General features: G+C 44.0%; 2 protein-coding genes across 5 annotated transcripts; both read left to right on the plus strand.

Annotated features, from left to right (window-relative positions):
* Positions 1–819: 819 nt before the first annotated feature.
* Positions 820–14,091, plus strand: PLIN2 (perilipin 2). Of its 4 annotated transcripts, none has more exons than XM_030466757.1 (9): positions 820–1,172; positions 3,373–3,430; positions 3,512–3,707; positions 4,388–4,470; positions 5,285–5,570; positions 5,843–6,027; positions 6,715–6,849; positions 7,535–7,825; positions 13,248–14,091. In XM_030466757.1, the coding sequence occupies exons 2-9, from the start codon at positions 3,401–3,403 to the stop codon at positions 13,380–13,382; spliced, it is 1,341 nt and encodes a 446-aa protein (XP_030322617.1). In that variant the 5' UTR covers positions 820–1,172; positions 3,373–3,400; the 3' UTR covers positions 13,383–14,091. The 4 variants fall into 4 exon arrangements, with proteins under 4 accessions (XP_030322617.1, XP_030322620.1, XP_030322619.1 ...); XM_030466759.1 differs by lacking the exon at positions 820–1,172 and adding an exon at positions 1,338–1,906 and having other exon boundaries at positions 13,248–13,382; XM_030466758.1 differs by lacking the exon at positions 820–1,172 and adding an exon at positions 1,338–1,674 and having other exon boundaries at positions 13,248–13,382.
* Positions 14,092–15,063: 972 nt separating this feature from the next.
* LOC115599911 (HAUS augmin-like complex subunit 6) lies at positions 15,064–18,985 on the plus strand. The gene is made up of 4 exons (XM_030467590.1): positions 15,064–15,257; positions 17,195–17,273; positions 18,200–18,329; positions 18,873–18,985. The coding sequence occupies exons 1-4, from the start codon at positions 15,172–15,174 to the stop codon at positions 18,983–18,985; spliced, it is 408 nt and encodes a 135-aa protein (XP_030323450.1). The 5' UTR covers positions 15,064–15,171.
* Positions 18,986–22,642: the final 3,657 nt, after the last annotated feature.

A 22,642-nucleotide genomic window follows, 5' to 3' on the forward strand; every position in this document is an offset into this window, starting at 1 on the left:
AATACAACTTTGATTGTAAATACAAGTATTTTTTCCTACCGGTTTGATATCCCTAACTGTGACATGCGTCTCATTTGTATAAAGCTTAAAAGAGAAACGCACTTTTGGCGTTAGGAAAGTTGCAGCACACCAAATGTGTGTTTAGATCTGCTGAGGTGATAACCTGAGAGCATGATGAACTGACCCAGCAGTGACACAGGAGCAGACTGAAAGCTCTGCCTTTCTGAGCAAAAATCTCAGCTGGAGATGAACCATTCATGGGCTGTCTCAGGGTCAGTTGACCCCTGCCTCAGCACATCCTGTGTTCCAGCCACGAGTGGGACAAGTCCTGGTTAAGAGCTGCTGGGTGAAGGAAGAGATGTTATTAATTTAAGGCCAGCACAGCCAAGTATTAATTAAAACCGAGCTCCAGGAGAATTTGAGTAGCATGTCGCTGAGCAGGCACCGGTGGGAATACAATGAAATAAGTAGACCACTGAGAGCAAAAGCTTGATCAAGACAAGATCAGTAATCTTTGTCTCCTAAGAAATCAAACAGCTCTAGGAACGGGGGAAATAGGTCTTTCTACCAGCAAGAATTATCTTGCATCTTCCTGCTTATGGCAGAGAGAAAGTTTCCCTGAAACTCTACCTAGCGCACTTAGGATTGAGTTCTTTAATAAGTTTGCCTCACTTCTCCCCTCCAACTGGATCAGCTGCGAGAAGTGCATGCGAGTGGAGAGAGAGCATCTTTTCGGTACCCTCTCTGCTGCCTGTGGCACATCCGAGGAACGCCCGAGGTGCATCCACACCACTCCTTCTGCTCCCTCTCTTCGAACTGGAGCGCTAAGGACCGGACTTCTGAAAGAGCGGCCGGATAGCCCTTCCCCGGGCTAACATTACTGGTTTCGAACGAGGCGGTGCCCTCCAGTTCAGGCGCTCGACGGGTAGCGGGCAACCTCGCTCCCCGTTCCCCGTTCCCCCTCCCCCCTCCCCTCACACTCCGCCCCTCCCCCCGCCCCGGGCCGCGTGTGACGCGCGGTGCCGGTGACGCAACCCTGGTGTCGCGAGAGAGCTGCCTGCGCGCGGCCGGCAGCGGCCACTCCCTATAAGTAGTGGGGCGAGGCCGGGACTCCACAGTCGGTGGCGGTGACGGTGCTGGAGGCCGCGGTTTCTCCTCTCTTCCCTTCCCTGGTGAGTACGGAACCCCCGCGGTGCCCCGTTCCCGACTCCCGGCGGCGGCGGGGGTCAGCGAGGCGGCGGCGGGAGCGCTCGGCTTCCCGCAGACCCCGCGGGTCTGATTCGGCAAAATGGTGCAGCCCGGAGGCGAGGGCGGCGGCGGAGCGGGCGGGGGCACCGGCTACGTCTGCGCCTCGCCGCTGGGCCGCCCCCGCTGCCTCCGTCAGCACCGCCGTCACCACCCGTCCCAAATTCCGGCGACTTTCCGTGGGCTGTTTAAGCCTCTGCCGGGACCGGAAAGTCCCTAGAGCTCCTCTAGGGTCGGCGAAGGCCCTGGGCTCCCTCACCTCTCGAGAGGCCCCTGTAGAGCGGTCAAGGCTGCGGCTCCTTCCTCCTCCGGGCACCTCCGTTAGCCAGGGCAAGCTGCTTGGCTCAGCTCGGCGCACTGTGCTGCTGCCCGGCCTTTCGTGACTTGCTCGATTCCCTGTCTCGGTCAGAATCTCCCGCTGTTTCTGAGGTACGCCCTGGGCTCTGGTTCGGGCACCTCGATCACCTGCTCTGCTGAAGGGAACCAGACTCTTGCCAGAGCTGAAACTACTCAAGGGATCTGTGAAACTGCGTGATCCTCTCTATCTTCCCTGTCTTTAAGAGGAGGAAGAACTTCATGGCTTTAGTGACTAAAATTCAACTCCATGCCATGTGTGGCTGGATCTTTTGGGACACATTACAAATACTAAATAATCATTAAAGTAAGAGCTCTTGCTTTCAGAGGCCAGATTCTACACTTTTATCCCCTTCTGCTCAACAGTATGCTTTGCAGTTCAAAGTGAACTAAAGATGTACTCTTAAATAATACGACTTGTAATGCTATGCGAGAAGCATGCTGTGTTTCTCTTGTCGCTTCTGTGTTTGACAGATCTAAGGAAAACTTCTCTGTTACTGCTTGTAATCCTTGTGTGTTCCATGCACAGTGGTTAATCTCATTACAGGTGTTACCTTTTGGCACGTGTGTGTTAATACATGCAAATATGCCTGTAAAATGTCAACAGCATGCCTTTGTCCTTGGTCCTCATTACATAAAAAGAAAAAGTTCTACTTGACCACAGGCAGAATATCAGCATACTCCTTTTGATAATGTAATATATATTAAAAAGAAAATGGCTGATGGCTTTTTGATAAACCTAGCAGAAAGCCTTAAAAACCACAGTCCTTTTTAGGCCTGCCTTTTTGCCTGCTTTCCTGTTGCCTTCATGTATCCAGGTTCTTCTGGCACTCAAGTTTCATAGGAAACCCATCAATGCAAACAGTGATTCATGAAGATTTAGTTTAGCTTGCATATGTCTCTAGGATGACAATATACTTACATGTGTTCTCCTCATGTGGTATTGCAATATCCTACTCCTTCTATAGGGCTCATGTGTGGGGAGTTCTTAGGTTTTTTCCATGGGAATGCATGTTAGAAAATAATTGGTTAGCATGGGCTTGTTTCCTGGTGCCTGCATCCTGGTTTAGTGTGGGCTGGGTAGTAATTGATTTTAAATTAGCATGAAAGAGTTATTTTCTGCGATGGGGATCTTATATTCTATGTTTCACAGGAATGGTAACTTCTGAGCAAGCCGAGTAGGGGGAGCCCTTCCTGACCATTGTGCATGGCATGAGAGATAATGAACTTGAGTTCAGTGGAATGACCTGTGAGAACTGAGCTAAAGTTACTGAAATGAGTGGTTCACCTCAATATTCCATGTGTTTTCAAGATCTGGACAGCAATGATGATGCAGATGTCAAATTTGACTCCCCTATAGCAACAGAAAATCCAGTCTAAATTAATATATTATTAAGATTCTTCTTCTTAGACATCCTACGGTAGAGTGTCAGTGAATTCTTGGTTGGTGTTTCTTTGTCCTGGCTCAGCAGATAAGCCCAAATGTGTCAATTTATAGAAAAATAATCCAAAAATAATAACTCTCATAATTCTGCAATGAACTTGTACCTCAAAGCTTGACCCTTGCATGTGCCTTACTTGTGTTGCCTAAACAGAACAAATTAGAAAACAAAGTTTTGTATATCTGAATTGTTACAATACAATGTAATTCCTATATGCAAGAATGTGAACATCCTACTCCCCTAATTCCACGGTGTTTGATTAGGAAAGGGTTGTTTTCGAAGTCGAGTGAATGAATGATGAGGTCATAACTCAGGTATGCTTCTTTAACAGGCTTTTTAAGATTCAGGACCTGAAAAAAATGGCATTGGCAGCAATCGATCCGCAGCAGGTATGTCTGAGTTAGCCCTGTAGTTTTTTACGTCTACTTCAGAAAAATAAGTGTCAACTAACCTAGTTCTCTGTTAAACAGAACATTGTATCCAGAGTTGTCAACCTTCCCTTGGTGAGCTCTACCTATGATATGGTGTCCACAGCTTACATCTCCACAAAGGATAACCACCCTTACCTGAAGTCAGTATGTGAGATAGCAGAGAAAGGAGTGAAGACAATTACTTCAGTAGCCATGACGAGCGCTATGCCTATCATCCAGAAACTGGAACCACAAAGTAAGGCAAAGATGGGGCTGTTGATATCTTTAATTCAACTGACTGCTTTATCTACCCAGATTTGCTTGCAGTTTATAGCATGATCATGCTGGCCTGGGGTGCTGTTTTAGGTAGCTGACTGAACCTGTTGCTTGGCTTTTTGAGTAAGTGATGACAGTTGAGTATCATTTGGCAAAGACAAAAAATACATAAGAATCCAGAGGCCAAGCAGATTCCAGGTTATGTAATGCTGAATTGGCTTGCCCCTCTAAAGAGCCGAGATGATTGCCTAGTCTCTTGCTCAACACCTTTCTCGCATTTCACCTGGTTTCAAATGCTACTTTGTACTTTTGCTCTGGGAGAACAACTTGTGTTTAAATTTGGCAACTCTGTCACAAGGCTGTTGTAGCCAGAAGCCTGGCTTCCCAAAGTGGCAGAAGGCCAGGTACTTCAGCTTGTTCTAACAGTTGCTTGTATGCTATTGAATGATTTTCTCTGCCTGCAAGTGAGCTTTTTTCTGGCGCTGTAAACCCGCCTTGTTCTCGACTTTACTGCCTCAAATCTCACTGGAAAGGGGAAAAACTACTTAAGAACATTGTTGCATCAGCTCTGTTTCAAGAGGAATTCTTACTTGTTATTTCTACTCTTAGTTATTTACATGAAGGAAAAAATTAAATCAACTATTGTAATTTCTTTTATAGTTGTAGTTGCCAACAACTATGCATGCATAGGTCTAGACAAAATTGAAGAGAGACTGCCTATACTGAATCAACCCACTGACAAGGTAAGTTGTTTCCACAGATATAGGCTAAGCCAAACTATACACCTTCCATCTCCCTGTATTTTACTGATAATAGAAAAGAGGATTTCAATAAGCCATGGAGCCCCAAAAAGAAGGTCAGAGGGCTGGAGCATCTCTTGTAGGCTCCTGGGAGACCCTATAGTGGCCTTCCAGTGCCTGAAGGGGGTTTACAGGAAAGGTGGAGAGGGACCTTTTACAAGAATGTATAGTGGTAGGACAAAGGGTTTGGTTTTATGCTGGAAGAGAGTGAGACATTGGCACAGGTTGTGGATGCCTTTTCCCTGGAAGTGTTAGGCCAGGTTGGATAGGGCTTTGAGCAGCCTTGTCTGGTGGGAGATGTCCCTGCCCATGCAAGGGGGTGGAACTAGATGGTCTTTAATTCCTTTTCAACCCTAACCATTTGATGATGATGATGATAAATGAAAAGATGTTTCTTCAGAATTGTTTGATACCTTTAGGAGGCCATTAAGCCTCTTTTCCCTTCTCCTCCCTCTCCCCCAGTGTTTGATGCCTCTATCTGTAGCTGCTGTTCACTAGTGAGCATCTAGTATTTTGAGTCCTCATCTCTTTCCTGCTCAGTGTGAAGCAAACAGTTCCTTAATTATATTCTCTGAAGTGGTTTGTGCTGAAGGCTGAATGGCTGTCATTTTGTTTTGTCTTGTACATACATTTTCAGGGTAGAATTTCTTCTAGATAATCAATACCTGTACAAGCTTAAGCATAAGTTTATATTTCCTGGTTTATGTAGCTCTCTTTAGAAAACATTTTTAGTGAACCAGCCTGTTTCCCATGGCAGGTTGTCGCCAATGCCAAGGATGTAGTTGTGGGAGCCAGAGAAGCTGTAACAACTACTGTGACCGGTGCCAAGGATACTGTTGCTCACACGATCACTGGCGTTGTGGGCAAGACTAAAGAAGCGATGCAAGACAGCGTAAATATGACCAAGTCTGTTGTCAATGGCAGCATTAACACTGTCCTGGGAAGTCGTGTGGTGCAGATGGTGAGCAGTGGAGTGGACAGTGCTCTCACTAAATCCGAGACCCTTGTAGACCAGTATCTCCCACTAACAGAAGCAGAACTAGGTAAGAAAAATTCAAGGTTTCATCTTCTAGGAATGTTTCTATTGTAGAGAAACAAACTATGCTTCCCAAACTACCTGTTGCCTTGCTGGCTGTAATAGCATCTTCACAGGGGAGCAGAATGAAAATAAGGATTTTTGCATGGGGTTGCCTGTCTACATGCCATGGTGTTAGGGGGACCAGGCCAGTTTTTGGCCGTTACTAAGCAAATAAAATTGCCTCAGACCCTAAAGTTTTCTTCCAGTGATAAATTCTCTTCCTTTCCTCATATCTAGAAAAAGAAGCTGCAAAAGTTGAAGGTTTTGAAGTTGGAGTTCAAAAGCCAAGCTACTATGTTAGATTAGGATCCCTGTCTTCAAAGGTTCGCACACGTGCCTACGAACAAGCCTTAAGTAAAGTCAGAGATGCTAAACAGAAAAGCCAGGAGACAATCTCTCAGCTGCACCACACTGTTAATCTGGTAAGTTTAAGCTTGTACTTGATATATAAAGAGCAAGTGTTGGCATAGTTTCAGAGTACGGAAAAGTACAGCTAAAAGGGGCATAGGAAAACTTCTTCCACCATCATTCAGGAGAGGTCCTAAATCAGGCTGAGCTGTAAACTAGCCAGCAATTGCTTGTAATTTTAAGAACTGCAAAAATAAAAGTGATGTTTAAAATTATATTCCTGCTTGAGTGTGGGGTTTGACAGAGACCTCATTTGTTTAAGATGTCTCGCAGTTTGAAATACTTCAGTCCTTTTAATTCCTTAACAAAATGTTTGATTCTGTATGGGCTTATCCTTGCTTGGTGCTTGTCTGAGCATTTCTGGGTGCTTCAGTAGTCTTATCGTAACAGTGTGCCTTTATGTACAGGACCTACTATGCATAAGGAGTCATGGCTTTCCATACACTTTTAAATCCTTGTGTACAGTGCTAGTAGAGGAGGGGGAAATAGTTGCAGCAGGGTAATACACCATAAAATATCTCAAGACTGCTTCCATTTTTCTCTTCTTTGAAGAGAAAGACCACACTCTTATATTCCTCGAGGTATTTTATAGTGAACTTTTAAAAGCATGTAAAAAGAGGTTACAAAGCAGGTAAGGTAGGGTAGCTGTAATGGAACTGCTTGGACTCTTTGCTTTACTTCCTTCTTCGGCCATATTTCAGATTGAGTATGCCAGGAAGAACATGAATAGTGCCAATGAGAAACTTCTTGGTGCTCAGGAAAAACTTTATCAGTCCTGGGTAGAGTGGAAGAAGAGTACAGGCCAAAATGATGGTGATGAACCGCAGAGTGCTGAGGTAAATACATGCAACTTTAAACCAGAATAAATGGATTATCTGTTGTCATTGTAATGATAAACTAACAGTTCACAAAGTGTGCGGCATCTTAACAGCACAGACTCTTATATGCAAATGTGAAGCCTGAATGCTGAAGCTCAGGGCAGCTGACTCATGACAATTATGAAAAGTGGAGCACACCCAAACTCTTAAATGAGTCTATTTCTTGCAAATGCTCTGGGGCTCATTCTCCTTTCCAGACAATGCTTATCCTGCTTAGCACATGAACCAGATAAGCTCGGACTCACTTAACATCAGAATTGGCCAGACCTGAAATAATGTTTCTCAGCATGCAGCAATCTTAGGCACAGGCTCACTGATTCTTACATGTAGCTTTAAACACTAGTTCGTTGATTAGAATATACTTACTTACCTGTTGTGACTTGCTATCCAGAGTTGAAACAAGAGCTTTCCTATCTCTTGCTGGGTAAAAGCTACCAGTGTCACAGTTCCACAAAGTACTTGATCATTGAAAACAGTATCAAGTACTTTCAGACCTCGGACTCTTCAGACTTAAGACCTGTTTTATTATCTCCTATACCTTTATTTTACTTGCATCCCCTTTACTTTGCTGCTTGGATATCTTGGGTAACACAGAGCTCCTTGTCATAAAAATGTACTAATGTGCTGTTATGTTTATTTCCAGCACATTGAATCAAGAACTCTAGCTATTGCACGGAGCCTCACTCAGCAGCTTCAGACCACCTGCCTCACACTGATCTCGAGCCTACAGGGCCTGCCACAGAATGTGCAGAATCAGGTTAACAGTGTTGGGTCAATGGCAGGTGATGCCTACCAGAGCTTTCGGTCAGCATCCTCCTTCCAAGAATTATCAGACAGCTTTCTTACCTCTAGCAAAGGACAGATGAAGAAAATGAAGGAGTCTCTGGATGATGTGATGGATTATCTTGTTAACAACACACCACTCAACTGGCTGGTAGGTCCCTTTTACCCACAACTGCCTGGCCTTCAGCATGCTGAGAGCAAAGGTGAAGGGGAGAAAAATTCCAGCCAGAAAGACAAACAGCCTGAACACATTACTGAATAAACTGCATAGCATGCATGTACTCTGCTGACTGACCAAACAAGTGGCCTTAGCAAGTGCAGCTGTCAAAAAAGCCTTGGAGAAAAATTCTTGAGCATAAGACTGAGGGAATGGTACAGAGAAAAGACACGTCTGTACTGTTCTGTGTAGTTCAGCCAACTCAAAACTCAAGCTGTATCAAATGCCTAAATCTTGACAGCTTACAGTTGCCAAGATGCCTTGTTTGTCTGCCAAGTTAAGAAACCTCACCATACTTATTAATTACATTAGTGCCATTAGTGTAAATGAAACCTACCAGAGCTAAAAACATTTGATTTGCTGCTTAGTCTGTACCAGAATGATATAAAAGCCTTGTATACAATGAAATGCACTTAAAGACCCTGCAGTCTAGCCTAGGTATGCTTAAATTCCATTTCCATTTTTTCTTCAGATCATGTATTTAATTATGCATCTGACTGTCTCAGATTGCACTGCTACACAGTTTATGTCAAAATTTTCATGAGTGCAGAATCCCAGAGCTGAAGGTGGGGTTTCTGAACAAGTCAGCTGGAGTTACTTAAATGCTGTGACAGTGTTAACTATATAAACAAAACTGTTGAATAATACAGCAACCTGACACCAGAGTCATTAAGTACCTGAAGCTGGAAAAGACCGGAATCATTCAAACACTCTGCTCCTGGCAGGACTACCTAAAACTAAACCATATGGCTAGGAGTGTCATTCTGGCTGTCCTGGAGCTTTGACAGCCTTGGTGCAGTGACCAGTTCTTGGGAGCCTGTTGCAGTGCCAAAACAAATCGCTATCAATATATTTTTTTAATATGCAGTCTACAGAAAAGATTCATGCTGTTTGTACCAAAGTGCCTACTGTTATGTGGGTTGCTTTTTTTTGTAGCCATCTTTTTGTAATGAATTTTGTATGTTAGTAATAAATGCATCAGTAGCCAAAGTCTGTCTCTATTTCAGTGGTGTTTAAAATAAATGTAACTTGCTGTTCTGTGACTCCTTCAAAGTGGGTCTAGCAGAAAGCAAGCTTGAAGTGCAAATGAAGTAGACGCGCTTTGAAAATCTATGTGTGTGTGTGTATAGACAGGTACGATACTGCTGCAGCATTTTCTTCTGCTCTTTCTGTGTGTTGCTGTGTGTTTTTCCATTCAGTCTTAGTTTTACTGCTGCTTTTTTAGTGCTTGCTGTTGTCTAACTTTAACGATGACCTAAGCTTTGAGCTGATGAATGTTTTAATATTTGGAAGGATATGGACAAAAAAAAAAAACAGTCCTGCCTTCACAGGAGGTGTTCCAAGACTGTCAACTACCTGCTTAGGCTGCCAGTTTCCTATAAACAATATATACTCCTCAACTGCAAATACCAGTTTTAACCTATTTCATTTATTTACCCTCCTTTGAACTTGAGTGACTAATGTACATTAACACTTGGTGGAATTGCTCCTCAATAAATCCAGTGAATCCCTTCCCTGGAAGAGAATTACAGTCAGTAAGAAATAAGCTTTCTTGGTTTAGGGTTGTCCAGGTAAGTTGTGGCTGTGGTCTTAATGTATGCCCTGTGCAAGTCTGAGGTGCAATAATTCAGTGCAGCAATTCTGGCCACCGTTTCCAAAGAGGTCACCAAATGGTTTGGAGCACATATGGAGTTCAGAGGAAGTTTGTCACCTAGTGTTGTGTTGCTATGTGGAACAATGCCTCCAGCAGGTACAATGTGGGCACTAAACCAGATCACATGTAGGCTGGCCTTCTAATGTGAAAGGGCTGGCTTAGCTCTTGAGTCAGGGTTGCTCTGGAAGTGTTAGGAAGACTGTTGTAAGCACAATATTAAGCCAAATTGTAGTGACTGAGGATTACAGAAAGATTCTGTAACTTCTACCTTTCCATACTTAGTTTTAGTAAGTGGTCTGCTTAACAAGAAATCACCATGAGGTGCTATTTCCCATCTCTCTAGTCTACCTTTATGTGGCACTGTTTTGTACTCTCTTAGACAGCTGTCCACCTTTACTGAATGTCAGCCAAGAGGTGAAGGAAAAAGCTAGGAAAAAGGTTACTAGCCTTGATCTTTAAATCATGTCTCTCTCACCATACACTGCTGGGTGGCTTCTGTTTAAAGGTTACTTCTGACAGCTGACCTACAACTGGTGGCCATAGAGGACTTCCTGGTTAAATTCTTACCTAATGGTTGAGCTAATAGCCTGTTGGCACCAAATGTGCTGCTGTGGTGTGTGGTTGTTCTATGGCATTCCATGGCCCCCTAGAAGTGTCTAGTTTCCACACCTCCATCCCCCTCAATAAAATTAGGAACCCTTCCTTGGAGGAAAAGTGGTCCACATAATAGCAAATTAGCACGGTCATATTTTATTGTATTGAATAAAAGTCTGAGTATTGAAATTATTGAACTGTCCTTATAAGGATAGCACTGGATGTTTAAACTGAATTTTAACTGTAGCTTGCAGGGATGTCTAGTTATTAATCTAGTGCAGCATATCCCCAGGGTCTATGCTAGTTACACATCTACAGACAAACTTGGTTGTCGCAGTACAAAAGCTTTCCAGACATCATGTTTGTAGCAGCGTACACATCGGTCACGTCCAAATTACAAGATTTGTGTAGGGACTGAACATGCAGGGATATAGTCAGTTTGCCTCAAACTAAAGAAAGATAGAAAGCTTTTGAAATCTCTCTCATTCCTTAAAATGAATTTTTTGCAGTAATGTTTTCCAAACTGCAATTTACAGTAGTACTATATAGCTAGTCAAATAGGAGAAATGATTTGGAGACAACCCCTCCCCCCCAAAAAAACCCAAAAGAAACAACAAAAAACACAACCAAAAAACACAAGAAAAATCCAACCAAATAGTACAGAAAAAAAAATATCCAAAAAACTCATATAAGCCATCCAACTAAAAAGAGAAAACAGAACCTAACTTACTTGTTAGGCACGGCCTGTAGGTCATTTGCATGATCAGAAAGTAATCTGTGCAGCAACTTAGGGGAGATACCGTGCACAGTGTTATAAGTGCATTCCTTTTCAGACCAAACTGGATATTGTGTTTTGGGTAATTCAGCTTCTGTCATGAGTAAAAGTAAGTGCTTGTTCTCAAAGGGAACAAAAGAAGAACCATCTATCAAATTGCTAGTGGCTCAGTTCTGAAAATACATAATGCAAGAAAAAAAATGGATTAATTTAAGGTTAAGTTGGTATTGCCATTAACATTTGTATAGGAAGACAGAAAAACACTGAACTATGTTTTGCACTATTCCATACAAGGATTTTACAAGATGCTGTTCCATATAAATGTTCTAACTGCAGCTTAATGGCACAAAGAGTCATATCTAGTTTTATTCTTTGTTGCAAGAATTGACTTAATGCTTTGTTTTGACTTGCTGTCAAACGTGAAAAGCGATATGGAACCGAAGGTCCTGTACTTAGGCTGTACTACAATGCCAAGGGCTTTTACATAGTTTTAGTTAGAGTGGTGAAGATGTCAGAATATGCCATTCTAAGGCAATTTAGCATGTTGAAAATGAGATAAACCATTCTTACATCAACCCTGGTTTACTCTGATGCTGACAGCTACAGTCCAATTTGATTTTTTTTTTCATGGTTATGAAGTTCTTAGTAGCATGCTGAAGGAGTCAGCTGCTTGTAATGTGTAAACTAAGGAGATGAGGAAAGCATAAACTTATATTTGAGTAATTAGCCTGTTATCTGTAAGAACAGCACGTGTCTACTAGCCAGACACAGTTACTGAACAGTTACTGTCATTTGTGCAGGTCAGTGTAATTTTCAAGTAGACCAACATGTCAAAACTATATGTTTGGGCACATGTCTAAATGAGTTTGCATATGAACTACTTTGCATATGGACCTTCGTCTCCTTAACCCATCCCCATTTGCCCTGCTTGTATAATACAGGATCATATGCTGATAATGGGAAAACTTGTTGAGCTTTCCATACTATTATTAGAGAAACCATCATAAGCAGAAAGATGCAAGATAATTCTTGCTGGTAGAAAGGCCTATTTCCCCCACTCCTGGTGCCTTTTCATTTTTTAGGGGACAAAGATTATCTATCTTGTTTTGAACAAGCTTAGGTTCTCAAAGTAGTCTGCACATTTCATTGCATTCCCACTGGTGCCTGGTCAGTGACATTCTGCTTGAATTCTTCTGAAGCTCCGTTTTTAATAATATAGTAATATGATATATTTTAACACCTACTCTCTGAGGAACTGAGTGATTCATGTTCAGTCCTGCAGTGCAATCTACAGCCTGGTATCTCAAACAGTAATCCCTTTATCCTTTGGTGTGTTCTCTGTTCTTTGGACATGTCTTCATAGCAGGCAAAACATGATTGTCTCATGTGCCATGTTTCATAAAAGTCATAAGCAAGGTTTTTTACAGTTAGGGCATGGATTTATGCAGCTTCTCCAGTCAGCACTATGTGTAGGTGACACAAAAGCCTGCAAGCCTCTTCAAGTTGCTGCTTCTCTGTACAAGCAGAACCACACTCCTGCCAGCATACAGCACTCGTTGTGTGCTGATACTGTGCCTCGCTCCAGGTATGGCATCAGTAACCTCAAAGCTAACAGGACTCAAATTATAAATGTGTTTGTCACCTGAGGCAAAAAACCTTCTGGTTATGAGGAAATTCGTTAGTTATATCCCATTTTTCAGAAATGCCTAAGTAATCTAAGTCCTGCTAAGAGGACTTAAGGGTTGTGACTTAGGCTCCTAAGTGTCTTAACAAACATTTTTAGAAGTGTGTAACATCCATGTATCCACTCATGTCTCTGGCCATTCCTGAAATCTAGTGCTGCATAGTACAGAATATTACATGGGCAGTTAAACAGAGGCCAAAATGGGGGTGCAGTCCCAGATCCTTGTTTCGTCAGGAAAGGTTTGATGGGGTAGGCAAGCAGCACAGAAAAATCCCTACGAGGTTCGCCAGGGCAGGTTCCTTCATATAGCCCATTGCTCCCAAGGAAAGAAGAAAGGTAACTTTTAAAAGTTCCTGTCTTAATTTGACAGTCACCAGTTTCATTAAATACACTCCACTAAGTTCAGCTCTGTTCCATACTTAATATAAAATCCTGTCTTCTAAGCCACTGATCCAGATCTTCTGTAATATTTGGTCTGTCATAATGTATGCGTTTCTTACGTGATTGCGCATATTTGTCTCTGTATTCAGTATTTTGGGTCTGATTTCTGGAGCTGCTGAGCATCTTTGCCTCCTGAATTGAGTAAGGTGTATTGAACAAATATATTTAGTGTTACTTTTAAATTGATTGAAATTTCATTCCTACACAGGTTCCTGATTTCACTATTACAGACCTGTCTTCAGAGTCAGATGATATCCCAGACATTTTGGATTTGGATGAAGATGATCACCAAGACTTTTCACGCACAAATGGCCCTTACACTGCAGGGCAAAGAGCTGAATAAAGTGAAGCATAAACACGTCTTTTTGATACAATGTACTTTTGCCATGCTTAACTTGTATTTATTACTCCTTTTTAAAGATGAACCTGCCTAGCTTAGGGATTTTGGGGATATTTTTTTAATCACTACTGTTTCATTTAGCTTCATCAAAATTCTGATTTTTTTTTCCCACCTAAGGAGTGCAGGCTACATTAATTCATTAGCATGGATATCAGGCTCATTTTCTGCAAGCCGGGTATAGCCTAAACAGTGTTTCACCTGTCTTTGATAATGATTTGTTCTCCTGCTGGCAATACTCCTGCTGAGAATACTCCAGTGCTTTGCAAAAAGGTCTGCCAACAAAAGGAGTTGATGGGGATTTGCCCACAATTTTTCCCCTTTGAATTCTACATGAAAAGCACGTGTGCATCTACCTCTGTGCTGCTGGAAGGGGTAAGAGACTTTGCCTCAGATTCTCTCAGGTTCTTTTTGCTAGGCTCTGTACCTACAGAGTTCAGAAGCTTAGCGCTTCGCTTTGGCAAGAGTGCTCCATGCACACGAGGTTTCCTTTCTCTCTACTCGCCTTCTGTGTGCAAAAATTTCGGCCATCCTGAGGATATCAGCTGTGGGGACTGTGACCAGAAGAGAATAAATGCTTAAAGACTCATTCTATGATTCTACGAGCAAAGTGTAAAGTTTTCCAGGAATAAGGATGCCAGTTGAAAATCAAAGTGGAAGAGGAAACTGAGAAAAGGGAAACCGGAGGGCAAAGAGGAAAAAAAAAGATGTGGGACAAAGGAAAACTGTAAATAAATAACAATAATAAAAAAAGATAACTGAAGGCTGGGATATTTCTGGTGATAGCGATGATCTTTTCATGTTTAAATAAAATCACAACCAAAGATTTGCTAAGGATTGCAGAATCCGCGTTTGCTTGCGCACAGTGACATCTGCAGGAATCGGGGTGAGCGGCAGCTGGCCTTAAAGCGGGCTTGGTACATTTCTCTCCGGGGATCAGGCCGAACTCCCCTCGCAGAGATCTCCTGGACGTCGCGGGGGTGAGTGCGGCGAGCCTGGAGATGCTGCGCGGCGCTGCGCCCCTGCGGCCCTTCCGCGGGAAGGCTGCCGGGCAGCGGCTACGGCTGCGAAGCCTGCGCTCGCTCCTCATGTAATGCTTGGCTGTGGCGACAGCAATGAAATCCGGTCACTGAAACGCCTTGGAATAAAAATCTGGCCGTGCCTGCTGCCGCTGTACTTGGTTTTCGTGTTAAACTTCGTCACCCGGTTACCAAGAAGCTGAAATCGGAAGGGCACTCGTGGTCGCCCACTCCGACGGCTCTCCTCAGCGCGACGCCGCCTGGGGCAAGCCCAGGCTCCCCCGGGGCCTCCTCGGGGCGGGTTTCCAGCGACCGTCCGGCCCCTCCGGGCCTTCCGCCCCCGGGCCTCTGCGGGATTCATGGCGCCGGCGGCCGTTGAGCCTCGGTGCGCAGAAGCGAGGCCTCCTCGGCGGCGCACAGGGGCCAGGACTACACCTCCCGGCAGGCAGCGCGCCGACTGGCGCCAAATCCCGGGTTGCCTTGACCGAGCGCGGGAAGCAGTGGCGCTTGGGAGGGGCGGAGGGGAAAGGCGGTGGCAGCGGCAGCGGCAACAGCAGCGGTAGGTACAGCGGCCACAGCAACAGCAGCCGCGGCGGCGGCGGCCCCGTCGGCCCCGTTCGTGAGGAGGAGGAGGCGGCGGAGGCGAAGGCGGCCGCCGCCGCCCGCCCTCTCCACCCGGTTCCTTGTGCGTTGTGCTGCGTGAGCTGCTAGGCACGATGGCTCTCCGCTGGCATAAGGACCACCTGTGGCTCTACTTGCTGGCCCTGGGCTTCAAACGCCCTCCCCGCGTCGAAGTGGGACGGTGAGTTAAGAGGGAGAGCCGGGGGGCGAGGGGAAGGAAGGTAGACGGGCGGCTCTTTTGCGGCAGCCACGTCCCGAGCGGGGCCCTGGGTTTCAGCACGGAGCGCAGGCTGCGGGGGGAGGGAGGGTCTCGCCATGGCCGCCCAGGGGTCTGGCACTCACGGCAGTGCCTCACACGGAGGGAACGCCCGAATCGCTCTAGCGAGCTGTGTCTTCCACCTCAGATAAAACCCAGAAATAGTGATATCTCTTGCTCTCCGCGGGATGCGTCCTACACAGTCGCACGGAGAAAGTGAACCGCGTGAAATCTGCTCCGGACCTCTTGGTTTGAGAACTGCTTTGGGAGAAAACGCGCTCGCCGAATTAATCTTAAAGTTAGTTACATGTCTGGAGGTTGCATGTTTTTAACTCTGCAGAAAACAAAGCACTCGGTCTGGAACTTGGAGCACTCTAATTTAAAGCAGTGCTTTGCGGCCATTTAAAATGCTGTGTTAATTCTGCCCCTTCGCTACTTCTGACGAGACTGTTTATTTTTGTGTTAGGAATATGTTTGATAGGCCGAACAGGCGGGGTTTTCACCACGTCGTCCTCTTCTTATTTACTAAGCTGGACAGGGCCCGCACACGTGCAACTTTCAGGTGAGCGGCTTGTGAGATTATCTGTAGCTTGGCGAGTTTCTTGGCACTTGTAACACCTGCAAAGGACTCTTATGTTTGCTGTTCATTTCCCTCCCCAAGCAGTGAGTAACATTGCCCAGTTCGGGATTGCCGCTAGGAGCTTCAGCGTGGCAAGAAGCAGTGTACTGCTGAGTGGTTTTAGCTCATATGTTAAAGGAATAGCTGGGGGAGGGCTAGTGATCTGAAAACCGTCTGCATTCTGACCTCTTTATCTGTGTTAAGAAGAGCTGCAGAAAAATCTGGCTTTGCATATCCTGTAATTAACGCCTTATGGCAAGCAAACCTTGTAATGTTTTGTAATGAAACATTCTGTAATTAAAACCTTGTAATGAAACTTAGCTATTCTTCTATTCCTGGTCTAGGCTATATCACTTAATTTTCTGCCTCCTCTGGGAGGCATTGTTAAGAAATCTTTTAGTTTTGGTCTCACACTGATTAATTGGGCAATCATTCAAACATGTTTTGAAATGGCCTTTTTCTTTTCTTTCTTTTCTCCCCCTTTTCTCCCCCTTTTCTCCCCCTTTTCTCCCCCTTTTCTCCCCCTTTTCTCCCCTTTTCTCCCCCTTTTCTCCCCTTTTCTCCCCCTTTTCTCCCCCTTTTTCTCCCCTTTTCTCCCCCTTTTCTTCCCCCTTTTCCTCCCCCGTTTCGTCCCCCTTTTCTCCCCCTTTTCTCCCCCTTTTCTCCCCCTTTCTCCCCTTTCTCCCCCCCTTTTCTCCCTTTTTCCCCCTTTTCTCCCCCTTTCTCCCCCTTTTCTCCCCTTTTTCTCCCCATTTTCTCCCCCTTTCCTCCCCCTTTTCTCCCCCTTTTCTCCCCCTTTTCTCCCCCTTCTTTCCCCCTTCTTTCCCCCTTTTCTCCCCTTTTCTCCCCCTTTTCCCCCCTTTTCTCCCCTTTTTCTCCCCTTTTTCTCCCCCCTTTTCTCCCCCTTTTCTCCCCCTTTTCTCCCCCTTTTCTCCCCCTTTTCTCCCCCTTTTTCCCCCTTTTCTCCCCTTTCTCCCCTTTCTCCCCCTTTTCTCCCCCTTTCTCCCCCTTTTCTCCCCCTTTCTCCCCCTTTTCTCCCCCTTTTCTCCCCTTTTCTCCCCCTTTTCTCCCCCTTTTCTCCCCCTTTTCTCCCCCTTTTCTCCCCCTTTTCTCCCCTTTTCTCCCCCTTTTTCTCCCCCTTTTCTCCCCCTTTCTCCCCTTTTCTCCCCCTTTTCTCCCCCTTTTCTCCCCCTTTTCTCCCCCTTTTCTCCCCCTTTTCTCCCCCTTTCTCCCCAATGGGAAGAGAGTGTGGTCTTGAAAACCGCTGCATCACAGATCCGCGATTCAGGAAGCAGTGTGTGGAATGGCTAAAAGAGATCATAGTGAGTATTACAAAGAGTGGAAAAAGATGCTTTACTGGTTTCTGTGACTTTGTTCTTTTTCTGAGAGACTATGTAAAGCTTTTTAAGTGGTTTCACCAAATAATTCATTTTTACCGTTTGTCTTCTTTCACGTAGTTTATCATAGTCTTGTTTGAGGGAAAATTTGTGGCATAGTGGAGTTTAGATGATGAGACGTAGCCCAGTGTCTTAAAACTGCTGTGGCTTTTTCCTGAGTAACAGTTTTTGATTCATCAGAAGTCTAGATGGTTCCTCAGCTACGTGTGAGAGTACTTGAGTTTGAAAGATGTTTGAATCATCTGCCTGGCAACTTTTTTAGCATTAGCCTTTCTTTGTATGAGGGGAAAGGGAGTAAAGTTTAAAACAAGATTTCCAAAGGAAAAAAGACAAACTAAAATTGATTGCTTCAGGTAGCATTGATTATTATCTTCTCATGCTGTTTTTTTTTAATAGTGGTTCTAGAAATCAGGTCCATGGAACCTGGAACACTTTTACTTTTCAGTAGTAATGGGCATTTTGAAAGCTAGCAAAACAAAGTCCATTGATTAATGACTTCAGTAGAAAATAGGAAAGAACGCTTCAATATTGTTTTCAAAGATAGGGTTTACCAGGTCGGAGCAGGGAGTGTAGGGATTTGCAACGCTTACCCAGCCCTGATTTCAGGCTTTGCTTTTCAACAGTCTGTCATGTACAGAGCTAGGCATAGTGAGTGGGAGTGAGCATTCAAAGAGTGTCTCTACATCTGCTAGAGTAGGTGTCACCTCTAGTGCCAAAGTAGTTTACCTGGGTGTAAGGCTTGCTAACAAGTAATCCGCAGTGTTCTGGTAGTCATCTGAATGCTTGGCTGTTGCTAGGGCTTAGTATATCTTTGATTTGCTTTGTAGTTAAAACTGCTTTCACCTCTCTAGCATAAAGAAGGCGTCCGCATAACAATCACGGGTTCTTTGATTGTGGCTCCTAGAGGTCCTAAAATTATTCACCTGCTCTATCTGCTTGCAAGGCACGTAATGCTTGCGGACATAAAAAGGAACTGCAGAGGTAAGCTGCAATGGTACAATAAAAGTGCTTGATTGATATTGTTTGACAGTGAATCTACCGAGTCCTTATGCCAAGAACTTTAGTTGTCAGTCGGCTGCTCAGTTCAAAATCTTTCACAGGGTTCTCTTTAGCTGCAGAGATCTCTGGCTGATAGAGCAATGCAAATTGTTTTGCTTTCTCTTGCTATCCATGGGTCTTGCTCCAAGATTCACCTCTGTGTAATGCTGTACACCTAGCCACATAACCAATGGTTTGGTCCACAAGCACTGAGCCCCTGTGCTATACTTTTCCTCGCAAAGTGAGGAATTCTGAAGGACCAGTACTGTCTGCTCAAGCCGTCTTGTGTTGTTTTGGTGACCAGAAGAACAGGGTAAGGGAGTGAGGATGAGGGAATGAAGATACGCACAACAGAAAGAACTGGCAAAACAGACCGTGCACTGCACACTTTTGTTTAAGTCCAGACAGCTTGATTTGTGATTCTTTCAGATCATATTTTCTGTTTGCTAGAAGTGAATTGTAATCTATGCATTTACTTCCATTTAGGCAATGACATACCTTTTGCAGAAGCTTTACAGTTGGTACCGAAGGACATGTACATGGCAAAGGCAAGGCATAGAGTTGCATACAATAAGCTTCTGCAGACTGTCCAGAAGTAGCTTTGTTAATGCAAGAATATGAGAGAAAAGACAGTAAGTATATTAAAAGAAATTGTCTTTTAATTAAAGCTTATATATGTGTGTTTTTAAAAGGAGTTAGAGGGGCTGCGTCTGCTTTCATGATGAGTTTTGTTCAGCTACCCATTTTTTCCCCTTTACCTCCGATTGACAGTTCTGGTATTTGTAGGGTCTTTTGTGTGGCCTGTTAGTTTGCAGAAATGAGTGAGATGCACTTAAGAGATGCACTGTTTTGGAAGATGTGGTTACTGAGACATTAAAAATGAGCAGGGAATTCTCACAGTGCCACGGTTTCTTAAGATGTGAAGGATTGTATCTTGGAATATAGCTCTCAGGATGAAACATTCAGTCTTAATCACCATGGAACATTTAATTTGCATAATGCTTAATTCTTTCACAAAAATTATGCTATTTTTGGTTTTACTTACGGAAAACATTCCTGGTTTTGGAAATGCAAATAACTGGAACTGCCTGTGCAGACAGAGTTCTTTGTAATAGAATGTATAGGATTAGGTGAGGTAGTTGACATGACTGGAGTGCTGTCACGGGCAGTTAATAGCTATTCAGGAAATGGCAGAAGAGGACGAGTCACAGGGTTATTAAAGGAGTAATTTCAGTGCACATGACCTAGCTTTGTATGAGAGGACTGCTCTGTTTCATGCCTTTCCATCAGTATGAGAGGGTTTAGCGTCCAGGGGGACCTCCTGGTAGGTATCTGCTATACACCTCTGCCTCTGTAGCTGGGAGGGTATATGAAGCCTTTTTCATACAAATGAAAGGCACATGAGACTTGCAGGCTGTGATTCCTATAGAGGACTTCAGGTCCTATAGAGGACCCTGGTTTGTGTTGGGAAAGCAGTGCAGTGTTTCAGTAGCCATCTGGGAAAGAGCAGTGCCCTGGCAGACTGTAGAACTTCAGTTCTTCCTGAAGAACATGAGGAAGACAAGTGGGAAAATGATGCTGGACTTAAAAAAGCTGATTTCCACTTGCCCGGGGTGCTGCTAAGAGGTATCCTGTGGAGGGCAGAAGGGGTCAGGAGTGCTAGAATATTTTCAAGTATCTTTGCTGAAGCTCAAAAGTGATCAGATCTCTTAAGTGGAAAAAGAAGCAGGCGTGACAAGGAACCAGCCCTTTTAAAACGGTGACCTAGTGATGACAGGCAGAAACCAAAGCATCAGTGCTTAGGACAGGGAAGGGGGGGACTGATTCCCAGACATAAATATAAATAAATGTTTCTCAGGTGTCTAGTGATGTAATTACGAAGTACAGAGTTGAGCTAGAGGTCCAAGAGCCTGAAGAAAGCTATGTTATTAGGAAGTGGAAGTATGTGGAGGATTCCTGTGCAATTCTGAAAGATGTGGGAAGTTCCAAGTTTCACAGGATGGAAAAAACTAGCGCTTTGTTTGCCTCCTCATGGGCAAGGTCACTAGCCTAGTGTCTGTGCCAAGAAGCTGTGAGATGAAAGAAGTAACAAAGCACTGCTAATAGAAGAAGGGAGAGTGGAGGTTCATGTTTATGAACTGGGTGTAGAAAAACCCTGGTTACTGGTGGAATGCATTGGTAGGTGCAGAGGTCCTTCCCAGGCGTAATTTCAGAATTGCTCTGTCCTCTTTGGGAAGACAGAAGTCAAGCTAAAGGGATGAACCCCAAGGGTGGCAGTGTCTCAAAATGTAACTGGTAGCTGATAATGGGTGGAGTTCCTTTGGGGTCGATACTGGATTCTGAGTATTCCTTGTATTCATAAGGGATATGGATGACAGGATTGAATTGAAACTCACCAGGCTTCCAGGTGATGCCAAAGTGTGAGGAAAGGTAGGTATGCTGGACTGAAGAGCCATTACACAGAGAAATCTTGCTAGGTTTGGAGATATGCTCAGAAAGAATTGTCTGAGGTTTTGCAAAGATGTGTGAATTTCTGCCCCTGGAATGGAATAAACCCCAGTGGCAGCACAGGCTTGGGGGTAACTGACTGGGGAGCAGCTCTGCTAAGAAGAAATAGAGGTGAGAGTAGTGTTGGAGCACCAGCTGAGCACAGGTCAGTAGTGTGTCCTGATAGCCAGAAAGAACCTCAACCTTCTAGGCTGTATGAAGAGCAGCCAGCAGATCAAGAGATATAATTCCCTTTACCTGGTGATTCTAATGCCAGACCTGGAGTACACAGCTTTGATCTGCTGAGTGGAGGAGAGAGGTTCTAGGAGAGGACCAGAGTGGTTGGAGGGTTGGAGAACTTGACTGAGTAAAAGCTGTAGAAATTGGTTTATTTAGCCTGTGGAAGACAGAGCTCAAGGGGGTTAATCCCAATCCTCCAGTATCTAAAAATCGGTTGTAGAGAAGATGGAGGAACTATCTTCACAAAAACGTATGGTGGCAGGACAAGAGGCAGCAGGCCCAAGGTACTAAATGGAAAACTCTGGATTTTTAAAAAATAATTGCCTAGAAAAGTGGTGGAATCCCTCTTGCTATAAACATTCAACATACAGCTTGACAGGACCATGAGTAACTTAATCGAGGGTCCTGCTTTCAATGGGAAGCTCAATGATATAATTTACAGAGGTCAAAGTTTCAGTTTCTCTGATTCCTATAATTGTGCATCTTCTTGCACCCTGCTTGGGAAGTGTTGGTGCTCTTGCTTACCTTGAGTTACACCCTTCAAAAATGTTATTCTCCATCAGAACTCGGGAGACCCTTTGCAACTCAAACATGATTGATGCACAATCATGCACAGTCGTCTGAAAATCACACCTCTGTGGTTTTAGATGCTTAACAATGTAATAAAACCAGTTTGACTTTGTCAGCAGAACTTCAGTGATCGAGCTGCTTTTATTTAATTCAGTGTTCTCTTCTTTTTTTTTTTTTTTTTTTTTAAATCTTGGGTACTGTACAATCTCTGATTATGTTTGGAGGTTTATGTTGCTGAAGTGCATTTCTTGTAACTTCATCTGATAAGTGCCATTCCATTGCAACAGAATAAGTAAAAGCTTAATTGCTTCAGTTACGAGTACCTTGGTGGCTTTCCTGGCTTTCTTTCCGCACAGTTATGGTAAGAAAGTCAAGGTTAAGTTTGGTGTCTTGCAGTGTGCGTAAAATTGCCTCAGTATGCAGATCTGGGAAGAGTGAGCATGATGGGTTATTGATGGTCAGGAATTCTGAGAAGAACAGAGTAGTAACCTGAAGTTTTAAAAAATCTGTGCTAACTGTTAACTCTTCTCCTAGGCTTTTAGTTAAAGAAATAAAACAGACAATGCATGAAAAGGTACTCCTGCAGATACAGTGTGAGAAGTAAGTGTTTTTCCTTGTAACTAAGTATATATGAAATTGATTTCTTACTCAGTTTTATGAAATGTAAACTAATTTTATTTTAATCCACTTACCCTTTTCTGTTTACATATAGGATGAAGGAAAATGACCAAAACAGAAAAGACCTAACTGAAAAAATTCAAAAGGTGAGCATTTTTTTTTTTACTTTCTTCTGTAGTGGTGTACTATTTCTTACCATGGTTCTGCAACACATCCTCTCCTCTACTGTTATTTCCACTTGGCTACCTGTGATTATGCTGGTTCCTTCATCTTCCTGTAAGGAGTGTTGATACTGTTATTACAGGTGGCAAATAGTTCAACTTCACATTTTTGTCCTTCTT

Source organism: Calypte anna, chromosome Z (assembly GCF_003957555.1).
Source record: "Calypte anna isolate BGI_N300 chromosome Z, bCalAnn1_v1.p, whole genome shotgun sequence".
In the NCBI taxonomy this organism is placed as follows: Eukaryota; Metazoa; Chordata; class Aves; order Apodiformes; family Trochilidae; genus Calypte; species Calypte anna.